Raw genomic sequence first — 24199 nt, forward strand, 5'->3', positions numbered from 1 at the left:
TGCAGCGCGCACCCGGGCCCAGCCACGCGTGCGTCACTCCGCGGCGCCGGAAGTCGGGGTGCGCAGACTTCGGAGCGCTCGCCTGACCGCTGTTTTGCGCGGAGGGACTGGGTCGCCATGGTCTCAGACGGTGAGGGCCGCGCAGGGAGGGACCCCGACCCAGGGCTGGGCGAAGTGGGCCCGGCCCGGATCCGCCTGGCGGAGTGCGTCTTTGGGCCGGGTGGAACCGTCTGGGTTTTAGAGGAGAGGCCGTGCGTCCCTCCATTCATTCTGGAAATACTTTGGATCGCTTGTGCGCCAGGCAGTATTTTCTGCACTGGGCTGTACGGTAGAGGACGCGGCGGACGGGGATGCTTGAGTAGGTCACTGTGAGCAAGAGGGGCATTCGGCAAGTAAATAAAATTCCAAAGGGTGACAAGAGCTATGAAGACAGTGTAAGAGGAAATATAATAGGACCTTGTGGGGACTAGAATCAAGGAGGAGCTACTTCAGTTGGGAGTCCAGAAAAAAGCGAGATAGTGGAACTAGTACTTGAATGATTTTGTGAACTTCTGGGGGAAGTTACACAGAAGTTCGAGTTACCAGTTTTCACTAAGAGAAGAAACAGGGAGCCTGATAGAGGAAGTTGGTGAGACTTTCATCCATACATTAAACTACCCATTATAGGGCCTCCATATCTTGAAGAAAGATATCGAGGTGAGAGGGATGAGATCGAGAATGAGATGGATTTTGACCATGCAAATCATGAAGGGTGCCAAGAGGTTGAGCTTTATCTTATGAAGCTGTTTTAGGGTTTTTTATTTTTATTTTTTAATTTTTTAGTTGTCAATGGACTTTTATTTTATTTATATGTGGTTCTGAGGATCGAACCCAGGGCATCACACATGCCAGGCAAGCACTCCACCACTAAACCACAACCGCAGCCCCACGTTTTAGAGGTTTAAGCAAAGACTTGGTATGATTTGTTTTCCAGTTTAAGAAAATCACTTGGCTGCTGTGTGGAAGGTGAACTATGAGGGGCAAAAATAGACTTTGGGAGGTCCTCTCAGAGGTGGGAACAATGGATCATACTCCCTTTATCAGTTTTCACTGGCCTCACAACCCTTTGAAGGACGCAGGCCTGGCATTGCTGGTTTGCAGATGAGGTAGAGAAACAAAGGAAATTCACAGGACATGACATGTGTGTAGGTCCATACGTCTGACAGGCAACATTTTTTCCCTCATTTCTCAAACTTTTAAGCAATAGCAAGGACTGAATGGCCCCAGGATTGTATGTTGTGGCCAGATGGAGAATATAAGACTAAGGCTTACAGGCTGTGGGTATGTCATGCCTGTGGCAGATACAATTATTAAGTGCCGCTTCAGTGTTTGGCATGTCATTATGTGATTTACATGTATTATCTCAACCTGGGATAGAAAAAAAAAAAAGAAGAAGAAAAGAAAAATAATTATCATTCTTTAAGGAGTCTGTAGTCCAGCAGGCAGCACTGGGAAGATAGGCCAGAAGCACAGTGGGTGCTGTGTCACTAGAAGAGAGTCAGTGCTGTTGGTAGTAGGTAGAGGTAGGCAGTGGGCCATGGAAGGTCAGTCTTTAGAGTCAAGCAAACTGACTTTTCCACTTGCTAAGAATCCATGTGGCTTGGAGCACGTTACATTCATTTGCAAAATAGGGATACTATATACCATATTTCAACAAAACTAATATGGATTATGAAATGTGCCCTTATTTAATATACCTCTGAAAAAGAAAAAAAATAAGGCCCATCTTAATTCTAGGATACTATCTGGGTTTTAGTAACAAATTGAAAAAGGAGGGGGTACATGTTATAACTGATGAAAGACAATACTATGTCCTTTGTGGGGTTGTCATCAGGATGGAATGGGTTGTGGGGTCACAGAGGCCAGTGCCTAGTGCAGAGCAGGCTGGAACTCTCCAACCCTCAAGAAAAGAGTACACACTGGTTTGGGACCTTGAAGAATATCTAGGATTTGGATATACAGAAACAAAAAGTGGGATGGGGATTTCCTGATGTAGGAGATGGGACCGCAGGAAGGAAGGTGGGGAGGCAGGAAAGGTGTTCGTGTTCTGCGTATTGCATGAGCACCCTGGGCCTTTCATACCAGTGCGCTTAGGTGTTCACCTGTCTGCCACCTCAGTGAAAAGTGTGGCTCTGTGGACTTGGACCCAGGACCCCAATAGTGAGTACCGGTACTCAGTGTAAATATTGAACAATCACTGTGTTATGGTAGCCTGTTTAGTGGTGTCTTTTGCATTGGAAAGCATCCTAATTCCATTTCCCATTAAAGTCTTTATGTAGGAATTGATTTTCCCCCTTTGGTTTTTACTTTTTAAAAATTGGTTCCATTTACAGCTGGCCTGCTGCGAGGAGACTGGAGGAGCACTGAGCCAGGTTGAGTCTGGGCCTCCCCTTCACTCTGTGCCTGAGGTTCTCCCACTGGAGATTGTTCTACCGGTTACTCAGTGTTTTCTAACCATGACCAGGCATTTAAAGTGCAAATAACTTTGGGTTCATTCACTAGAAAGTTACTGATCCTTTGTTGTGTGTTAGGAGGTGTGGATAAGTTGTGAACAAAACAGACAGAATCCCTGCCCTTGCTGAAACCCAGATGGTGTGCTACTATGAAGATGGTGGCATTTTTTTTCTTCTTGGTACATTAAAAAGGGCACATTTTTGCCAGGCATGGTGGCACATGCCTGTAATCCCATCGACTTGGGAAGCTCAGGCAGGAGGATGGTAAGTTCAAGGCCAGCCTCAGCAACCTAAATGAGGTTCTCAGAAACTTAAGAGAAACCCTGTCTCAAAAAGTTAAAAGGAAAAAAAAAAAAAAAAAGTTAAAAGGACTGGGGATGTAGCTCAGAGGTGAAGCACCTGGGGTTTGATCCTAGTCCAAATAAAAAGGGGGGGCACATTTCACAATCCATTTTGCCTTAGGTTTGATGAAATATGGCTCATGATATTCTAGAGCATGCAGGGGGGTAGGGAGCATGCAAGGGCTGCTAAGAGCCCTCTGAGCTCAAACCTTTATAACAACTTGGCTTTCTGTTAATCTCATGATTGTAAGAGGATAAACATTTAAAGTTATATAGTGAATTTAATGGGCATGTTGGCTTTGATTCATTTTCATGAGGCAGATGTTTTTAAATTTTATTTCTTGTTCATATTTTCAGAAGATGAATTGAATCTTCTGGTTATCATAGTTGATGCCAACCCAATTTGGTGGGGAAAGCAAGCATTGAAGGAATCTCAGGTAAGATGGCTCGAAGAGGCCTTTGGATGATTCTGGTTTAACTTGTGTAAGTTTTATATTGCTTTAAGTATCCTGGGCTTTATTGAGGAATAATTTACTTGCTATAAAGTTTGGGAATTATAATGTGCACTTTGGTGAATTTTTAGTAAGTTAGTGAAGTTACGTAACAAACACCGCAATTCCATGTTAGAACATTTCTTTTATCACACGAAGCTCTCATGCCTGTTTACAGTCAATCTCTGCTTCCATCCCAAGCTGCAGGTGGTTTGTGTTTTGAGATCTCTTTATAAATTCTAGATACAAGTCCTTTGTCAGACCTGCCTTCTGTCTCCATATTGCCTTTTCTGAACATTTAATAAATTGACTTGTATAGTAAGCAGTCTTTTAAAAAGTTACCGTAGGCTGACCAGAAACTTTAAATAATGGTGGAGAGAGGTCCCATGTCCTATTCCTGATTGCCCTTGGTAACATCTTACACTACTGTGCACAGTATCACAACCAGTGCAGTCTACAGACCTTACTTAGAAGACATTCCTTTGTGTGTTTGTGCACTTTGGTGCAGTTTTATCACGTGCATAGGTTTGTTTAATCACCACCACAAACAGAAATGAAACTGTTCTATCACCGTGTAGGAGCTTCCTGTGCTGCTCCTTATTCTTGTGCCTTTGTAGTCATTTCACGGTCTGAGTTATTTGGAGTGTGAACTCGTTTCTCTCATGTTTCCTTGCTCAACAGTTTACTTTATCCAAGTGCATGGATGCTGTGATGGTGCTGGGAAACTCCCATTTATTCATGAACCGTTCCAACAAGCTTGCTGTGATAGCAAGTCACATTCAAGAAAGGTATGTGTGACTATTGTGCCACTTTGTGTTCAGTGCTTGACATGTTTTAGGTTTTTGGGCCAGTTGGGATGTGATGTTCCTAGTCTGTATTGTAGAATGAATTTTCCTAGTTGCAGTGAACAGTAGCCATGGCATCAAGAATCAGCACGTGTATGTTTCAATATGTACGAACATTGATAAATAGTTGGGTTGCACAATCACACATTTCTCTTACACAGTCACCTATATTGTCTAGGAAAAGGAGAGAGTGGCCAACCAGACTGGCAGCTCCCCAGCTCTCTGCTCATTGCACTGCCCCAGAGTGATCCACTGCACATGTGATCATGCTCTCCTTTCAGCCAGTCTCGCCTCTGCTTACTCTGCATGGTGTGACCATGAGCAACAGCAGCCTTGGCTCTGGCTGGGTGCTGTGGTGCATGCTTGTAATCCTGGAAAATCTGGACACTGAGGCAAAAGGATTGCAAGGTTGAGACCAGCCTCACCAATTTAGTCCCTAAGCAACTTATTGAGACCCCATCTCAAAATAAAAAAAAAGACTGGAGATATGGCTCAGTGGTAAAGTACCCCCCTGGGTTTAATCCCCAGTACCAAACACAAAACAAAACTGGCTCTTAGACTCAGTACTAGATGGCGCACGTGAGTGTAGATACAGGTGGATTTTTCTATGTGCTTTTCATGAGTACTGCTGACCACGTTACTTGGCACATTGGGTACTGACTGTATGGTCAGCTCCCCCTTGTAAAACACAGTTCTTCTGTTTTCACTGGCCCATCACCATGGCAGTGACTTCTTTACCAACATATTTCCTGTAGGTAACTTTCCAGTTACCTTGATTGTTGGAGTTACTTCCTTTGGTGAGGCAAGAGTCCAGGGCACTAACTATGGACTTCTGTTCCCATCCTTGGTGTATATTTTTCTTAATAGAGTCATGAAGCACTGGGAGAATCTTTTGGGAACCCTGGGACCAAGTTTTTATTACTGGGGTAGGTAGTATGGAGCTCAAATAATAAGTTGGCAGTAAATTAGAATTTGATGTGAACATCTTCTGATTGTCATCTGAGGGAGTAAAGCATGGGTACCCCCTGGGTCTCAGGGGTCTGTAGCCCAGCACCCTCCTCTTTTTTTCTGATGTGGTGCTGGGGATCTGACCCAAGGCCTCAGCATGCTGGGCAGTACTCTCCCACTGAGCTCCATGCCCAGCCTTTATTTCCTCACATTTTCCAATTTAGCACCAGAACCATTAAAGTGTTCTGTGGTGACAAATGAAATGTTCACCAGTGTGCCTATTTTATGTATTTTTTAAAAATGAAATGTTTTACAGTATAATCTTGTGAGTCCAAAGTTGGTGTCATTTTGTTTTCTTTGAATTTCGCCCTGATCATGAGTGAGAGTAGGGCAGTGGGTCCTACCATAACTAGAGTTCTTTTCCCTGCTGTTGCAGTCGGTTTTTGTATCCTGGGAAGAATGGCAGACTTGGAGACTTCTTCGGAGACTCTGGCAACCTTCCTTCTGAATTGAATCCCTCCGGCAGTAAAGATGGAAAATACGAACTGTTAACAGCAGCAAATGAAGTTATCGTTGAAGAAATTAAAGATCTGATGACCAAAAGTAATAGCTTTTTATTTTTATGGCTGTTACTTTGCTCTGGGGCTGCTGGGAGGGCCTGCAGGCTGTAGCGCAAAGACCCGAGGCTCCTGATGCCGTGGCTCCGTGCCCTCCCTGCTCCTTCCCTGTCTCGGAATCTCATCCAGGCTGCATAGTTCCCTGCTCCTCAGCCTTGACGCTGCTGCCCAGCTGCTGCCTCTGCGGCACTCTGAGCAGCCTCTGGCTTCAGGATATCCTTAACCTGGTTTTCCTCTTTTCTGGACCATCGTTTCCTCATCCCACCTCTGGCTTTTCCTCACTTGTCCGCACAGGTGTGTCCCACCTCCCTCTGGGGGCGTGCGTTTCGCTGTGGTTTTCTCCCTTCTCTGAACGTTCTTGCCCACTTTCACCTTTTGTTGTCATTTATACGCGAACACTTGCCAGTCTTTGTCTCAAGCCCAGTCTTCCCTTCACACTTCCTGGTCTCCGTGTCAGTGTCCCACAGTCCCCTTCCTGTTGCCCAGGTGCCCCCAAGGATACCACCATTCCCCTTCCTGATGTCCCCCACCCACCTGTGTCTCCAAACGCAAAGCTGTGTTTTTGACTCCTTTTCTCCTCACACCCATGGTCTCATCAGCCTCGCAAGCCCTACTGGTTCCCTGTTGCCTGAGGTTGTGGTTTTTCAAACCTTAGTGTGCGTCGGAGTCACCTGGAAGCAAAGGGAGCTTTAGACACAGAAGTAGGTTAGTGGTTGCCCAGGGCTAGAGGGACAAGGCGTGACTGCAGTGGGCCCAGTGATCTTGGGTGACGGAAGCTGTTCTGAGATTGGATGTGGTGACGGTTGCATGACTTTCAGCTTACTAGAAATAATCAAGTAGCACACTTCAAAGGAGTGAGCTTTGTGGTCTGTGTCATACCTTAATAAAGCTGCTAAATCATTTGGAGGAGGTGAGCACAGTGGTGCGTGCCTGAACGCCCAGCACTCTACCACTGACCCGCTTCCCTAGCCCCGTATATGACATTTCACGCCATGTAGATGGGTAACCTTTTTTTTTTTTTTTTTTTTTTGTACCAGGGATTGAACCCAAGCGTGCTTAACCACCGAGCCACTTCCCCAGCCTCCCCAGCCTCCCCTTGCCCCCGCCCCCCAGTGTTTTAAAAATTTAATTGAATTGAATTTTGAGACAGGGTCTCGCCAAGTTACTGAGACTGGCTTTAAACTCACGATCCTCCTGTCTCAGCCTCCTGAGTTGCTGGGGTTACAGGTGTGCGACATTGTGCTGCCTTAGATGGTTAATCTTGAAACTTTCAAAATAATAACAGATCACAAACTTTACCTTTTTGTCTTTTCTTCCCTGCTGCTACTGCTGCTTTTTTTCTTTCGGTGCTGGGGATCAAACCCAGGGCACGCTTGCTAGACAAGTACTCTTTCATTGAGCCACACCCTAGCCCACAAAATTTATTGCTTTAAACATTTTTTGAAAGCTTTTCATTACAGTAAAATCTAGATGGAATTTACCAGTTTTTAGAATTTTTACTTTAAAATTTACATAGCAAAAATTTTACCATTTGTGTGCAGTTTATCAGTGTTAAGTTTCAGGTTGCTGTGGAGCCCTTACAACTGTCCGTCTCCAGAACTTTATTACCATCCTAGACTGGAGCCCTACACCACTGAACACTGACTCCCCATCCTCCTCCCAGCCCTGAACCAAGCACCTAGATATTTTATGTTGAGAAAAGGTTTCAAAGTTGCTTTTTTAAGTATAACTGAGAATAAGTTGTTATCTGTTTTTAAACCCACCTGAAAATGTCATTTTCTTTCATTCATGTAGAACACTTTGATTTGAAAATGACTTTAGTTGAAGAAAGAGTACTTAAATATTCCCTCTTTAACGCTTTTTATTATTTGTAGGTGACATAAAGGGCCAACATACGGAAACTCTGCTGGCAGGATCCCTGGCCAAAGCCCTGTGCTGTATCCTTGGTGTTTGACTTGCTCAGAAGCAGTCTTCTCTAATGAGCGTGTTTGACTTGTGGCATTTCTTGGACCTTGGATGTCTCTAAAGCCAGAGGGTTCTAAAGTGGTCAGTAATAGTAATTTTAAAAAATATCGTTTATCTTGGCTTCGAGATTACCTACAAACTTTAAAATGAGGGAAGAATGAGAAAACTCTGGTTTTCCCATACTGTCCTTGTGCCTGCAACAAATGCCTCTTTAGGATGCTTTCTTGTTTCTTATTTTGATAAGGTGGCATTTTAAAGAATTTCATTCTTGAGACAGTGTTTAGCTTTAAAAGCGGTTTACTGACCTGGCCGCTTAGTGAGCTGCCCCTTCCCTCAGCGAACAGGTCGCTCTGCCCTTGGAGTAGGGCACTGTACTGTGTCTGTGTGATGGTCTCTCAGTTTTATATGTAACTGTATTATTATTAGCATAACTACTATTATCATCATCATTATTTTTACAAGTACTTTGCAGTACTGGGGGGATTGAACTCAGAGCCTCATTTATTCTAGGAAAATGCCTTGCCCCTGAGCTATGCCGCCAGCCTTTTTTTTTTTTTTTTTTTGGATACCAGGAATTGAACTCAGGGGCACTCAACCACTGAGCCACATCCCCAACGCTTTTTTGTAGTTTATTTAGAGCCAGGGTCTCACTGAGTTGCATAGCGCTTTACTAAATTGCTGAGGCTGGCTTTGAACTCTCTATCCTCCTGCCTCAGCCTCCTAAGCCACCGGGATTACAGGTATGTGCCACTGTGCCCAGCTGCCCCAGTCCTTTTATTTTTATTTTTTTGGACAGTACTCAATGATTCCTGTGTCCTGGACTTTGATTTAGGTTGCCTGATCATCTTTTTATATGGTTTTAAAATCTTTATCTCATTTGATTGGCTTGTTGATTTGCATATGGTTGCAGTATTCAGATCTAGGATGCAGAGGACAATCCAGCTGAGGTTGAAACTCTGGTAGAGTTCTTGGCTCGCACATGTGAGGCACTGGTTTGATCCTCCGCACCATGTAAAAATAAATAAAATAAAGGTATTGTGTCCATCTACAACTAAAATAATAAAATAGGACAATCAGATATAATTTTTGAGGGGAGGCCTACTAAGGATTGAACCTAGGGCCACCTAACCACTGAGCCATGTCCCCAGCCATTTTTTGTATTTTATTTTGAGACACAGTCTCTCTAGGTTGCTGAGGCTGGCTCTGACCGTTCGATCCTCCTGCCTCAGCCTCCTGAGCCACTGGGATTGCAGGTGTGCACCACTGCCTGGCAGATGTTCATTTTAATCTGAAACAAAGACCATATTTTGACCAGATAACAAAGCCCAGTTAATTATAAAGTTAGTATCAAAAAACCTGATTGCTCTTGTGTGTCTTACCACCATAAATACATCATTTCCTTTTTAAATATAGCTGGTTGCTAAGTTTATTTAACTAAAATTTAAGGTTATTTTTCTGTTTATTGTAAGTATTTATGAAGTAAAAGAATTTTTATTTTCCTTAATATTAAGAAATTAAGACATTCACAGAATGAACAAGGAAGTTAAAGGTAAGAACATTTTTTAATGAGAACTGTAATTCTACTTATTTTATTACTGTGTGTTTGGTGGAATGTTGAAACGTGGTTGAAAAACCATATATTTAAAAAGTTTTATTGTTATTCATTTAACAGCAGTCAACCATACATGTTTGGTAAGCTACATTGTTATTCAATTAAATTGTAATCTGTTTTTAATCTCTTCATAGATAATCAGGAGATGAAATCAAGAATATTGGTAAGATTTAAAAAGTTTACACTATGTTTATATATAACTACATGAATTGGAAAACAGTGAGAATAAGACCCATTTAAAATAAAGATGCAGAATTAATTTAATGGGCATTATGTAAATTGACAACAAAAAAACCTAAAATTCTGAAATAAAAAAAGTAAATGGAGTATAAGAGCAGATTTTAAAGATAAATAAATGGAGAACCATATTTAATTCTTAGATGTGAGTTTTTCCAAAATCACACTTTAAATTCAATGTAATCTGTCAGAAAATCAGATTTTTTTTTTCCCAGCAGGTCAGGGTGATTTTTAAAAATTAGCAATAAGCAAAAGGAAACAGGAACTTTCTGAAAGGGAGTGAGAAATAGGACATGCCTGTAAGTCACTGAAGTGCTCTGTGAGGCCACGGTGACGTTGTGGCCCCGGTGCAGTAGTGGACAAGTAGATGGGAAAGGCTGGAGCACAGAAACGAGTCCACGTTCCTACCGCAGTGCAGCGTGGGACAAAGGAAGCACCGACATCAGGGGAAAAAGGTGCTGGGCCTGCCCATTGGCCTTGTTGGGCAAAACGAAGAAGATCCCCGTCTTACTCATGATGCCCAAATCTGTTGCACCAAAGTCAAACATGGCAGTGTTAAAATTTGAGTCACAAAAATGCCAAGAGAAAACATCCACTGATAATCTTGAGAGGCAAGGGCCTTGTTAAACATGTACATCTCAAAAAAAAAAAAAAAAAACATGTACATCTCAAAGAAATAAGTAAGTAAATAAAACCCCAAACAAGGACAAAAGAAAAAGTATGTTTCAGCATACTTACCTTATAGAGAATTAATATTGTATTTCTAAAACAAAAAAGAGCTCTTATTAAAAGCTAATCTTTAAAAGTCAAACTTTACTCTAGAAAAACAGGTAGAAAAAAATGAGCCTGCAAAAGAAGAAATGAAAGTGGCCAGTTCTAGTTTTCGAAAATGTTCAGTTTGAGCTGGGCACGGTGGCTCATACCTGTAGTAATCCATGTGACTTAGGAGGCTGAGGCAGAAGGATCACAAATTCAGGACCAACCTTAGCAAATTAGCAAGGCCCTAAGGACTTAGCGAGACCCTGTCTCAAAATAAAAGTATAGAAAAAGAGCCGGGGCTGTGCTTCAGTATATAAGTGACCTTGGGTTCAATTCCCAGTACCATGAGCTGGGGTTGTGGCTCAGGGGCAGCGTGCTTGCCTCACGTGTGAGGCGCTGGGTTCAATTCTCAGCACCACATATAAAAATAAATAAAGGTCCATCAACAACTAAAAAATTTTTTAAAAAAAATTCCCAGTACCAAAAAAAAAAAAAAGAAAAGAAAATGTTCAGCCTGACTAACAGATAATGGGGTTTTCATTGTGTGTTGCTTAGCACAAATGAAAAAAACCTGGCAGTTCCTAGGGTTGTTGGCAGGGTTAGGAATTGGTTGTTCTCTCTCTCTTTTTCTGTCTTTGTAATACTGGGATTGAACTGGGGGCTGGGGGTTAAGCACTGCGTTCATCCTAAGCCTCAAACTTATGATCCTCCTGCCCCAGCCTCTTGAGTAGCTAGGATTACAGGTATGTGCCACTGTGTTTGGCTAGATTGGTTGTTTTCATGTATTGCTGATGAAAGGATAAATTGGTAGAATTTTTGGTTTGACAATCTATATCAAAATTAAATTTGTGCCTGGCATGTGGTGCATACCTGTAATCCCAGCACTTGGGAGTCTGAGGCAGGAGGATCACAAATTCAAGGTCAGCCATGAGCCAGCAATTAAGGGAGACCCTGTCTCAAAAAATAAAAGGCCAGGCATGGTGACACACACCTGTAATCCCAGTGAGCCAGGAGGATCCCAAGTTCAAAGCCAGCCTCAGCAATTTAGTGAAGCCCTAAGCAACTCAGTGAAATCCTGTCTCTGATTTAAAAAAAAAAAACAAAAAAATTCTGGGGATATGTCTCTGGTAAAGCACCTCTGGGTTCAATCCCTGGTACCCAAGAAAAATAAAATAAAAAGGGCTGGGACTGTAGTGGTAGAGTGCTTGCCTAGCATGTGTGAGGTGTGAGGCCCTGGGTTCAGGGCTGTATGGGAAAAAAGCAGTGCGCACACTAGCAGTCTTGTGGAGGCAAGCAGGGTCCACAAGAGCAGAGGTCCCTGACGGTGTCATCAGAACACTGTTTAAGACCAATTGGGAGCTGCTTCAATATCCTCTGCAGATAGTTGGTTAAATCCTAGAAATCTGGGAAGTCAGCAAGAAGTACTATCTGTATTCATGCCCTGCCTAGTGATGTTTCATCACGGTGGGCTGCATGTACGGGGGTGGAGCCTATAGCCGTATAGTAGGTGGTGTCTAGGTGTGTGAAGTTCACTCTGTGGTGTTCAAATAGCAGAATCTCCCAATGACTCATTTCTAGGAATTTATCCCTATCATTAAGTGACATACAACTATTCTATTTTATTGATGTAAAAAGATCTCTTCCCTTCATATGTCATGGACGGACAAAGCAGGTGGCAGAACACCAGATGGAGTCCCTCTGTGGGCGTGCATGTCTGCAGATGTGCTCTCTAGGAGCATATTCAAACTGTTTACAAGGATCATCCTGGAGCAGGATTAGGGGCAAGTTCTGCTGCCATCTTTTACACTTCAGTATTTAAAATGGAAAATAGACAAATCGGAAAAACAATACTGGTTGTGACTTGTGAGTGGGAGTACACGATCACGCTGAGAAGTATTAATGGGGTCTTGATTTTTAGGTGATTAAGGCTGCAGAAGACAGTGCACTGCAGTATATGAACTTCATGAACGTCATCTTTGCAGCACAGAAACAGGTGACTTGAGAGCCTTCCTTTTCGAGAACATTTGTTTCACATTGAAGGAATCTGTCATTTGAATGACCTCGGGTATTCTGGGTAAAGAATCTTATTAATGGATTAAGAATCCAGAATCTTTGCTGGAAGCTAGTTACTTCTGTTTTGTGTCCTAGAACCCCTGAGAATGTGTGGGGTCCCCAGAATGGTATGCACTCATGTGGTTTTTCATGCAGTTTCATCGTATTCAGGGAACCCTTTGGCCTATCCTTGGCCCCTGGCCAAGAATCCCTTGTTTGACAGTTTTCTTTCCTTTCCTTTTTGTTTCGTTTTTACTTTTTATTTTGCAGTAATAGGGGTTGAGCACAGAATGCTCTACCACTAAACTACATCCTTAGCCCTTTTTAAACAGTTTTAAATTTTGAGACAGGGTCTTGCTAAGTTGTCCAAGCTGACCTGGACTTCTGATCCTACTGAGTCTCAGCCTCTCAAGTGGCTGCATTACAGTCCTGAGCCCTGTGCCTGTCTTGGTTTGACAGTTTTCTGCGTAAACCTTGCCTGGGTTTCTCTCTCTCTACTTTAGTAAGGCATTTAAAGATTCAGTATTTTTTAGTTTAAAATAGTAAAAATGTTCAGATGAACATAACTAATACATTTTCTTTAACAGGTTTAAAAAAGATAGGCCTGTTGCAGTGGTGCAGGCCTGTAATCCCAGCTACTTGGGAGGCTGAGGCAAGAGGATCATAAGTTCAAGGCCAGCCTGAGCAACTTAATGAGATCCTATCTCGACTTAAAAAATTAAAAAGGGGATGGGGATGTAGCTCAGTGGTAAAGTGCCCTGGGGTTCCATCCCCAGTACCAAAAAAAGAAAAAGGGATAAGTATAAAGGCGTCATTATTAGTATTGCTTTTGTAATATTTTCACAATGTTCCTTTCAGAATATTTTGATCGATGCCTGTGTTTTGGACTCTGATTCAGGACTCCTCCAACAGGTATGTTTTAAGACAATGCTTGACATTGGTAGTTATGGAAATAAATAGTTTTTATATTGAGTAATATCAAAATGGCAATACTTTGAATATGTTGCATTAAATATGTTACTAAAATGAATGATCTTTTAATTTTATTTGGTACTGGGGATTGAACTCAGGGTGCTTAACCACTGAGCCATATCCCCAGACCTTTTTATTTTTTTGTTTTGAGACAGGGTTACTAAGGGTTACTAAGTTACTGAGAGCCTTGTTAAGTTGCTGAGACTGACCTCAAACTTGTGATCCTCCTGTCTCAGCCTCCTGAGCCACTGGGATTACAGGCGTGTTTTTATTTTTAATTGACACATAGTATGTGTACATATTTATGGAGTACGTGCAGTATGACATTTCTGTACACATATACATGTATGATGATCAGGTGAGAGTACCTGGCATATCTTCATTTGTTATTTAAGCCATGCTTCTGTATTATATATATATATATAATCTTGCACACATGATTTTATTTCAGCATTAAAATATCAGAAAGATTGAATACATTTTTTAGCAACACAATTCAGTCCGCACAGTGTAAACTCCAAGATCTTGCTTCTATCATGGCTGCAAACCAGCTGTGACCCCTTCCCTGGCATTTGTGACTCTGGTGCCGGCCTGGCGCTCCTCTGGGTTCCAGGTTTGCATATTCAGCCGTGTACACAGAGCATCCTCTCGGTGGACCTAGGTCTCCAAGGAGAGCTTTTTCACACAGCCTCTCCCTCCCCAGGGGCAGCCCCAGCTCAGCCAGAGGCAGCGCACCCCTGAGGGGGTGCAGCCCCAGCCCGACACCTGCTGTCTGCTCTGCCTCTCCTTTCCTATCTCCTGGCAGCTCCTGTAGATTCTATTTTAAATACATCCTGAGCCCCCACCGCCTCCCTTTGTGGGTGACGGGGTGCTTTCATGTTTACCCCGCCTGCCAAAGTTGGTTCTCCCCGAGGCAGTAAAGCTCGCTTGAAACCCTCCGCTGACGGCAGGTCAAGGCGCTAACCCAAGCCCTCGCCCAGGCATCCTGCGGGTTGAGTGCCCGGAACCTGAGCCCCAGCCTCCCGGGCTCTTTGGTCTAACCCCCGGCCCTCCGGCCCCCTCGATGCTGCTTCGGTCTAGCCCCTGGACCTCCAGCCCCTTTGACACTGCCTGAAAACCCCGCAGCACCTGCCCTGTTCCTCTGGTGCTCCCTGCCTGTGCTCTGTCCCTGCTTCTGTGTCATCTCCCAGAGAAGCCACCCTTAACCACCTGATTTCATTTTTCCTCATAGAAATGATCATGACTTGTGAAGTTATTCTTGTATTACTGACCCAATTTACTCTCTCTTGCGGGACCGGATACCGGGGTTCGATTGGGGGCACTTTACCACTGAGCTACAGTCCCAACCACCGCTGCCTCCCCCTTGTATATATGTGAATTTTTTAGATGTTGAATGGACTTTTATTATTTATACGCAGTGCTGAGAATCGAACCTAGTGCCTCACACATGCTAGGCAAGTGCTCTACCACTGAGCCACAACCCCAGCTCCCCTGCCCCTTTTTAAAATTTTATTTTGAGACAAGATCCTGCTAAGTTGCTGAGGTTGGCTTTGAACTTGTGATTTCTGCCTCAGCCTTCTGAGTTGCTGGATTACAGACATGCCACCCTGCCCAGCCTGATTTGCTCCTGATTTTTTATTTATTTAAAAAACATTTTTTTAAGTTGTAGATGGACACAATACCTTTGTTTTATTTATTTATTTTTAAGTGGTGCTGGGGATGGAACCCAGTGTCTCACACATGCCAGGCAAACACTCTACCACTGAGCCACAACCCCAGCCTATTCCTGATCTTACAAAAGTACTAGAACACCAGTTCATGAGGATGAGACACTGTTCGTCTTATTTATTGCTGTAGTTCCCGAGCCAGGGACAGTGGCACGTGGTAGTGCTTGAAAAACAGTTACTGAATGAGTAAATGAACTTCATGTACCAGTTGAACCTTTTATAGACCTGGAGAGTTGCTGGTGGGAATTCCATCCCCCTGGAAAAGCTTAGAGGTGCTAGATTGGCAGAGCCCTTCATGTGTCTTGCAGGCTTGTGACATCACAGGAGGACTGTACTTGAAGGTGCCCCAGATGCCCTCCCTTGTGCAGTATCTACTGGTGAGAAGAGGGCAGCAGTGCCTGCCCCGAGGGTGCCCAGGGATGGGTGGGAGCATGGGGGCAGGGCCAGTGACTGCAGGGGAGGAGTAAGCAGGTGGCTTCGAGTTTCCAAGTTTCCAAGCCAGGAAGGGTGGCGTCAGGTCTTTGGACCCTTCAACCTCTATGCAGTATCTCATGCCTGTGGATTGGTCGAGTGAATAAAAATCCATTTCTCAATAGACTTTTAAGGAAAATCTTGAGTTAGTGTTGCTGGCTGATACCTGTTATGAATTCTGACTCCTGGTTATTTTTTCAAGTATTTTAAGTAAAAGTTCCTCACTTTTTTTTTTTCCCCCTACAGTGGGTTTTTCTTCCTGATCAGGATCAGCGATCTCAGTTAATCCTCCCACCCCCAATTCACGTTGACTACAGGGCTGCCTGCTTCTGTCATCGAAATCTCATTGAAATTGGCTATGTCTGCTCCGTGTGTTTGTCAAGTAAGTTCATGTGCCTATTTTTCTTTTTTTTCTATGTTGGAAGGGCAGAAAAGATCTCAAATATAGTTTTTAAACCATTCTGTTTTATTTTTATAATTTACAGTATTCTGCAATTTCAGCCCCATCTGTACCACTTGTGAGTAAGTATCTTTGAGGTGGTGTGTGTGGCTCAAGTTCAGAGCTTTTCATGCATTGAAAGTGTTCTCTGTGTCATTTCAGGACCGCCTTTAAGATTTCTCTTCCTCCTGTACTGAAGGCCAAGAAAAAGAAACTGAAAGTGTCCGCATGATAAAAAAAACATTTCCTACCAGGTGCGGTGGCATGCCCCTATCATCCCAGGGACCCGGGTGGCTGAGGCAGGAGGATTGCAAGTTTGAGGCCAGCCTGGTCACCTTAGTGAGACCCTGCCTCAAAATTAAAAGTAATAAAAGGAAAGTCCCTGGGTTCAGTTCCCAGTACTGGGGGAAAACTTTGCATCTTTTAAGGCTATTATTAGAAATTGTGTGGCAGAACTTCTGTTGGGAAGACTGAGATCAATGCCCATATGAACAGGACAGGTATTAATGTAGTGGGTTTCTTACAGGAAATATTTCTTAAATATTATTCTCAGCCTGTGCTTCTGGGACCCATTTGTCTGAGGGAGTCATCCCATGTGATGCAGCCTAAGGTCTTCTAACAAGTTTGCAACTTTCTTTTTAACAGGATGTTCATTTATCAAGGTCAGGCTTTTCTAACCTGTAGGCCCTCACTTTGAAATGCATGGCATTGACATTTGAGCACAGCTTTGGGAAAAGTGACTTTTATGGAGTCACAACATCAGTCAGTCAAGACAGAGAGCGTCCTTCATCGCTGCCTCCCACCATGGTCAGATGCGAACAAGGCCGTATTGTCTAAATGGAGATTTGGCTTCAGATGTTATCACATATTTATTCTTTTATGTGTTATCAGTACATGTTTGGACAGAGTTATCCAAATAATAAGTTTGTCCCTGAGTAACTACAGAATCTGATTTCAGGTTAATGAGGAGAGCAAGTGTCCTGGGCTGTGGAAAATTTTTCTCCATAAATCGACATGTGAAAAACTTATTGGGAAGCTAATATCTAGGATTTGAGGGGGATTTATGGGGAAAATGGACTCTGTTACTTGTCTACAGATAGAAATCTGTCACTTTTAATGAGAAAAAGTTAATATTGTAGAATTATTCTATAGAAGCTATGAACTAAATAATGAAAACTTCCACAAGTTCAAAACAAACATGATTTGTAACTTTAGCAGTGAATTTATTTTTCTATGTAATAGTTTTCCTTGAACTATTTCCTTAACTATTTCTATTCAGTAGTTTTCTTGAAATTATTCAAAGTTCTTTTGAATTCCAGTATAGTGTAGGAAAGATTAAGGAATGGTGACTGGTTTTTTTTTTCATAGCATATCAACAAAAACCCATTTGTGTTTGTTTGTAACTTTGTATATAATAAGATTTAAATTTTTTCTTTATCTTAGAAACTGAGTCTTATTTAAATAATTTGCTTAGATAATTTCAGATAGATTTTGTATTCTGGATTTGTATTTTCGTTAACAGATACACAGATTTCAGGGACTGCTTTGCAAGTATTTATTAATCCTTGAGTTTGAGAATTGGTTTTTCTTTTAAAAATATTACTATTTCAGGGCTGGGTTGTGGCTCAGTGGCAGAGCACTCACCTAGTATGGGTGAGGCACTGGGTTCGATCCTTAGCACCCCATAAAAATAAACCAAATAAAAACATGCTATCCATCTGCAACTACGAAAAAATTACGGTTTCATAGACTAAGCATAATGGAAATCACTGTTTTAAACATAAGAGGTAAAGCATTGTAGATCTAAAAGATGAAGAGTTTTAGCGGGGCACAGTGGTGCTGAGGCCAGAAGATATGGGGTTCAGAGTCAGCCTCAGCAACTTAGTGAGGTGCTAATAAGCAACTCAGTGAGACCCTGTCTCTAAACAAAATACAAAAAAGGCTGGTGATGTGGCTTAGTGGGTGTCACTGAGTTCAATCCCCAGTCCCTGCCCCCCACAAAAAAATTATAAAAGATGAACAATTTCAAATAAGGTAGCATGGTTTTGTTACTACTTTTTTATTTTGTAAGTGTTTTATATACTTGCTTAGTTCTATTTTTTATTTTCAACTGTTATATTCATTATATATTTTGTATAAATGTGTACAACAAAATAATTTGTTTCCATACTTGAATTATTTCCTCTCTTAATCATGTTTATCTCATGTTCATTCAATACTACTTCAAATGTGTACTTTATAATTGGATTTCATTAAATGACAGACAAGTGTTTATTCAACTCTGAAGAAATTTAATTTCAAATCTTGCCAAAAATCATACATGGAAAAGTTGTTACAAGTACCATATAATAAGAAGTTGGTATGAAGGATTTAATACATGACTCCTAAGAAAGTATTAAAGGAGAGATTTGATGTTTGTATTTTACCCTGGGAGCAAGGTCAGCAAAATTTCAGTTGCTTGATATTTTCCTTGGCTCAAGAAGGCTGGTTGTAAGTGTCGTGCATGGTTTGATGCCAGGAGAGTGGGCTACTTTATTATACTGTAGTATTTAACTTAAATGCTGTGTAGTCATCTTTGTGTGAACCGGTAGATGGATGTAGCCGTTCAGCCCACTGCTCTGAAGGCACCCTTTCGACTTCATCTATGGTCTGTTGCTTTAAAAAATAATTACAATTTTTATTATGATATCACTGTAACATATATTATTACGGTTGGTGATGTTGATGATGATTTGTGGTGCTGGGGATTGAACCCAGGGGCGCTGCACTGCTAAGCTACGTCCCAGCCCTTTTTACTTATTTATTGTTTTTGAGAAAGGGTCTCACTGAGTTCCTGAGGGCCTCACTAGTTTCCCAGGCTGTCCTCCAACTTGAGATCCTTCTGCCTCCCCTCCCAAGTTGCTGGGATTACAGGAGTGCACCACCACGCTTGGCTTTTTCAAAAAATTACTTTGTTTAACTTCAAATTTTTCGAAGTGATTTTTGAGAGCACTAGTAATTCCAGAAAGAGTGCAGGGAGTGTTTCCAGCAGCAACAGAAGAACCGTGACACCAGTAACACTTTGGTGTGACAAGTGCAGATATAAAGATCAGGGCTGGGCATGGAAAATTGAATTGAAATTTGGGGCCTACATTTTATATTAAGATAAATGAGAGTTTTTTAAAAAAATATTTTTTAGTTGTAGATGGACACAAGATCTTTATTTTTTTAGGTGGTGCTGAGGATTGAACACAGTGCCTCACACGTGTGAGGCAAGCGCTCTACCACTGAGCCCCAGCCCCAATAAGTGAGAATTTTAAGACAGACTTTCTGATACTGATTTTTAATAATGCCATTGTTCTTCAGAAATACCAGTTGTTTTTCCTCTTGTAACTTACTTTTGACCACTACCCTAGAATTTTATGGTTCATTTCACTACTGTCTAAATAGCTCTAGCTCAGTGTATCTAAAACCATGAATGTGAGGCATACTTTTATTACTTTTTCTTCTGATTATAATAGAAAAAGATTAAATACTTTCTGAAGAAAATCACAGCATTCACAAAATAGGAGGAAAAACAGAAAATCCACTTTTATCATTCTCCCACCCTATCCAGAGCTGACAGGATTAGAGAACAGCGTCCATTAATATTTGGCAACCATAGACAGCCATGGGTACACGTTTTGTGTATTCTGTTTTAAAGTCCCTCTGAACATGTCTTTCCTCGGAAGCCGTCTGACTTCACATCTCAGTGGCCTCAGGGCGACTTATTGTGACTTGTGGCAAAACAGGACTGAAGAACCAGCCAGTAGCTTCTTTGGGTTGTGTGAACATTGCCAGGAGACCCCGCGACTCAGCGACTGTTAGAGGAGGTGGAAGCTCCTGAGCTCAGAAGGAGACGGTGTGGAATTTCTTCCCTGTGGGTAGTGAATGTCCTAAGCCCAGTGTCTAGCGCCCTCTACAGCCCAGTTAGATGGCACGTGCCTTGCTGACCTCACAGGATGGTCGGGTGGGTAAAGGAAGCACAGTGTTTATAAACTGAAGTGCCTTAGCGGGTGGCAGCCTGGTGGTGGTCTGGGAGTAGACCTGGCCTCGGGCTAGCCACTGAACCCTGGAGCCTAGGAGCCCGCCACTGTGTGGGATGCCAGCTTCCCATGGGGACAGGCTGCAGGAGTGCCAAGGCTGCCCGGTGCCTCTGAGAGACAAGTCTGAGAGCTCCCCAGCCAGACTCCTTCAGACCGTGCAGTCAGGTGGCTGTCCACCTGTCCTTCCCGCCTGTCCCCTTCCTCCTGGTCTGCTGCCTTTCCCAGCTCCCTCCCATTTCACAAGCCTTTTCAAAAACTCATCTTCTATTCAGCATTGGTTCTTTACTTCAGTGAATAATTGCCAGCATTACGGAGCCCTCATTTTGTGTGGGGCCTTGAGCTAAAAGCACTTTACAGCACATGTGCAAATCTCACAACCAGAGGTGGTGGTATTCTGTTAGAGATGAACTGCACTGGCAGCCCAGTGGGTTCCTCCTGCCAATATTTAGTCAAAATAATGTCACAAACTACTTGAAGATGTATAATTCACTGGGTGCAGTGGCACGTGCCTGTAATCCTAGATACTTGGGAGGCTGGGGCAGGAGGATCACAAGTGTGAGCTCAGCCTCAGTAACTTAATAAGGCCCTAAGCAACCTAGAGAAACCCTGTCTCAAAAAATAAAAAGGGCTGGGGATGTGGCTCAAGGGTGGAGCATTTAAAAAAAATTATAATTCAGTGACTTTTAGTTATTCACAAATTTGTTCAACCATCACCACTATCTTATTCCGGAACATTTCTGTCGCCCCAAGAAGAAACCCTGCTTCTAGTTCCTAGCAACCACTAATCCACTTCCTGCCTCTGGGTTTCCCATGTAGATGGAGTCCTGCACTGTGTGACCTTCTGCATCTGGCTCACCTGTATGTTCTCAAGGGGCATGGGTTGGGACTTTAGGTTTGTTCTAGCACCTCTGGGTGGGTCTCCTTTGGGCCCGAGCATCTCCTCTACAACCCTAACCCCAGCAAAGCTCCTGCTCTAGTGTGAACACTTACCAGGTCCAACGGCAGTTTGCTAGGCTAGTGTCAGCTTCCCATGAGTTAAGCACTGACAGTCTTGAGAGGCTAAGCTACTGATTCATAAACCTAGAGTGATCGGTCTTTTTATTTTTGTATATGTTCTCTCCCCACCCCCCACCTTCCTTTTTTTTTTTTTTTTTTGAGACGGCCTCACTGTTATCCAAGCTGACCTTCAATTCCTCAGCTCAAGTAATCCTCCTGCCTCAACCTCCCAAGCAGCTGGCATACAGGTATGTACCACCATACCCAACTTTCTGGGCTTTTTTTTTGCACTGGAGATTGAACTCAGGGGCACTTGGCCACTGAACCACATTCCCAGCCCTATTTTGTATTTAGAGACAGGGTCTCACTGACTTGCTTAGTGCCTCGCCATTGCTGAGGCTGGCTTTCACCACCATGCTTGGCCTATGTATTCTTTATAGTGAACACATCACGTGGAGGGGAGGGACAGGACAGGGCACAGTTGCCTACGGGACTGTTTTTTCTCAGGAGGCTTTACCACCCAGGCTTTAGGGTATGGCTGTGCCTAATTAATTTGTAGATTCATTTCCCAAAGACGGAGAATAACTAATGTTTGTCTTTGACAACTTTCTTCTTAGTAATGTTCCCCTGAGGTTTATTACAAGATATCAACAGATGTAAACACTTCGGCAACTGGGAAATTTTCATGCCAACGCTATTTTTTTTTTTTTTGCGGTGCTGGGGATCAAACCCAGGGCCTTGTGCTTGCGAGGCGAGCACTCTACCAGCTGAGCTATCTCCCCAGCCCACAATCTGCAGTTTTGAAGGAGTATAAGAAAAAGACAATGTTCAAGACAGGCTTGGTGGCACACACCTGTGATCCCAGCTACTCAGGAGGCTGAAGGAGGAGGATTTAGTTCTAGCTCAGTCTGAGCAACCAAGTGAGATCCTGGATCAAAAAATAAAAATGGTTGGGGATGTAGCTCAGTGGTTTAATCCCAGTAGTGCACGGAAAAAAGAAAAAGACAACATTCAGGGTAAGGCCCTTGGAGAGTCTCAGAGAATATTAGATTTGCTGATCCAATAATATAGAACTAAACATTGAGAGTAATAGCAAAGTAACAGCAAACATTTGGTGGTTAATGTTGTGCATCAGTGTGCTGAACGTGTGCATGGACTCAGCTACTGGATGCACCATCTCTTGATAGCCAGTGGTGAGCACTGAGTCCAGGTGTTGGCCTAAACTCAGCTGTTATTTCATCCTCACACAATCCAGTGAGGAGGGGCTGTCACTAACTCTTTATAGATGAGGAGCAGGGTTAGAGGGGTTAAGTGATTTGCCCAGGGTCACTTAATAGAAAATATACAAGGAAGGAGGGCGGATTCTCAAACCAGAGTGTTCAGTCTCAGCTGGCACTGCCAGTCACCAAACTACACGAGTTCTTGATATGGGCTGCCACTGTAGACGTAAGAAACACATTACCCTTCCCCCGCTGCGGATTTCGGATGCTTCTGCACCTGTCCCACTGCTGGGCCACACCTTATTTACATGTTCTTTTATTGGATGTGCTTGGGAGTGCTGAGAACACTCTGGTGGAAAAAGCCCAAGAACTGGAGTAAGGCCCAGCGAGGTGAGCATGCTTGTAATCCCAGTGAACCCAAGGACTGAGGCAGGAGGATCCAAAGTTCAAGGCCAGCCTGAGCAACTTAGCAAGGCTCTTAAAAAACAGGGCTGGGATGTGGCTCAGTGGTAAAGTGCCCCCAGGTTCCATACCCAGTACAATGATCACCATTCTACATTACATTCTAGATTACATTACATTCTAGATTACATTACATTCTAGATTACAGAACTGCAGTCTTACTCCCTTTTAGGTTCACTCCCCAAAATCTCCATAAAAATTGAGTTTATTGAGGTGCAAACCTGCCCTCTGTTTAGAAGCCAGGGCCTGTAGGCTCACTCTTGCAATATGCTTGCATTAACTCCAGGGAGGTGGGAAACTCCAGGTTTTCAACTGGACACAGACATCCTCAACTTTATTCTAACTGGAAGTCAACCAACACACCAATGGGAAGGCATTTGTGCCGACACCAAATGTGCAGTCCCTTCTCCAGCACCCTTCGTCTCTCCAATTCTACACACACGGTGGCAGCACGTTCACAGATGGCAGTATGGAGTCCCACTGCACATCTTCACTCCAGATGCCGGTCACAGCCATCAGGTCCCAGGTTCTGCCTGTTTGGATAAACGGTTCCCAGGATCCACCTATTATCAGAGATAAAACCTGGCAAAATGAAAAAGGGGCCCATTCTCAACCCGTGACACTCCTTCTCATGTGCTGAATAAGAGTGTCAAAATACATAAGGAAAACTGACAGCTGCAGAGGAGCAGTAGATTAATCTACAGTTCAGGATGGAGGCTTCAAGACCCCTCTATCAGATGTGCATAGATCCAGGAGGCAGAAAATCGGTAAGGACATAACTAAACAGCAACATCCATCACCTGGATATGTTTGAGACGGTAGACTGCTTCATTCAACAAGAAGGAGCAGACTACATTCTTCCTAAGTTCACCCAGAACAGTCTCCAAAATAGACAACATTCTGTGCCACAAAACGATTTTTAGGTTTGCACAATAGTACCTCTATGACCATGTATTGGTTTTAAGACTATAAAAGTAAAACTCAATTTGAGAAAAAATGTTATACAAGGTATATTGTTAGACCACAGTGGAATTAAATGATAAATTCAAACCAGATGCCTGTGAAACGCCAAAATTGTTAAGATTAAAAAATAACACCTGGGTCAAAGAAATCTCAAAAAGAATTTAAAGGATTTTTTTCAATAAACATGGAATAATATGAAATGTCTTGTCTCATAAAGAATCTCAAGCTACAGACAAGTATTCACAACGTGGATGGAGATGGGCAAAAATAACAACATATAAACGTCATAGGCCCTGTTTCTGTAATAAAATAGTTAATAACTTCGCCTGCCTTCATTCACCACATAATTCAAGCCACCTTTAGCATCGGACATGATTCTGGAGAGAAGTGTCTTAATCGGTAGGCGTTCTGGGCAGCCTTTTCCCCGCTGGGACCTGTTTCCCTTTTATATACAGACAGAGCAGAGCAGCAGAAAAGGCTCCGGGCCCGGTGGGCGGGGCCAGGGTGCGCTCCAGGGACGGGGGTG

The 24199-nt window shown here is 43.0% G+C and overlaps 1 protein-coding gene across 5 annotated transcripts; it reads left to right on the forward strand.

Moving 5' to 3' along the window:
* The first annotated feature begins 52 nt into the window (after window positions 1-52).
* On the forward strand, window positions 53-18656 carry Gtf2h3 (general transcription factor IIH subunit 3). Of its 5 annotated transcripts, none has more exons than XR_007109960.1 (13): window positions 53-130; window positions 3191-3270; window positions 4006-4112; window positions 5554-5720; window positions 7609-7671; window positions 9219-9248; window positions 9446-9474; window positions 12226-12300; window positions 13218-13271; window positions 15367-15435; window positions 15776-15911; window positions 16015-16222; window positions 16614-18656. XR_007109960.1 is itself a non-coding variant. In XM_047562686.1 (13 exons), the coding sequence occupies exons 1-13, from the start codon at window positions 118-120 to the stop codon at window positions 16198-16200; spliced, it is 930 nt and encodes a 309-aa protein (XP_047418642.1). In that variant the 5' UTR covers window positions 53-117. The 5 variants fall into 5 exon arrangements, 1 of the variants encoding a protein (XP_047418642.1); XM_047562686.1 differs by lacking the exon at window positions 16614-18656 and having other exon boundaries at window positions 16015-16051; window positions 16131-16200; XR_007109963.1 differs by lacking the exon at window positions 53-130 and adding an exon at window positions 184-203.
* The last annotated feature ends 5543 nt before the right edge of the window (window positions 18657-24199 follow it).

The sequence above is a fragment of the Sciurus carolinensis genome, chromosome 8 (genome assembly GCF_902686445.1).
Source record: "Sciurus carolinensis chromosome 8, mSciCar1.2, whole genome shotgun sequence".
In the NCBI taxonomy this organism is placed as follows: domain Eukaryota; kingdom Metazoa; phylum Chordata; class Mammalia; order Rodentia; family Sciuridae; genus Sciurus; species Sciurus carolinensis.

Bases quoted from the DNA above. Each gene is read 5' to 3' on its own strand.
- Gtf2h3 (XM_047562686.1), top strand. The intron at 7,672-9,218 runs GTATCCTTGGTG...TAAGAAATTAAG, and splicing joins CCTGGCCAAAGCCCTGTGCT to ACATTCACAGAATGAACAAG. The intron at 15,912-16,014 runs GTAAGTTCATGT...TATAATTTACAG, and splicing joins CTGCTCCGTGTGTTTGTCAA to TATTCTGCAATTTCAGCCCC.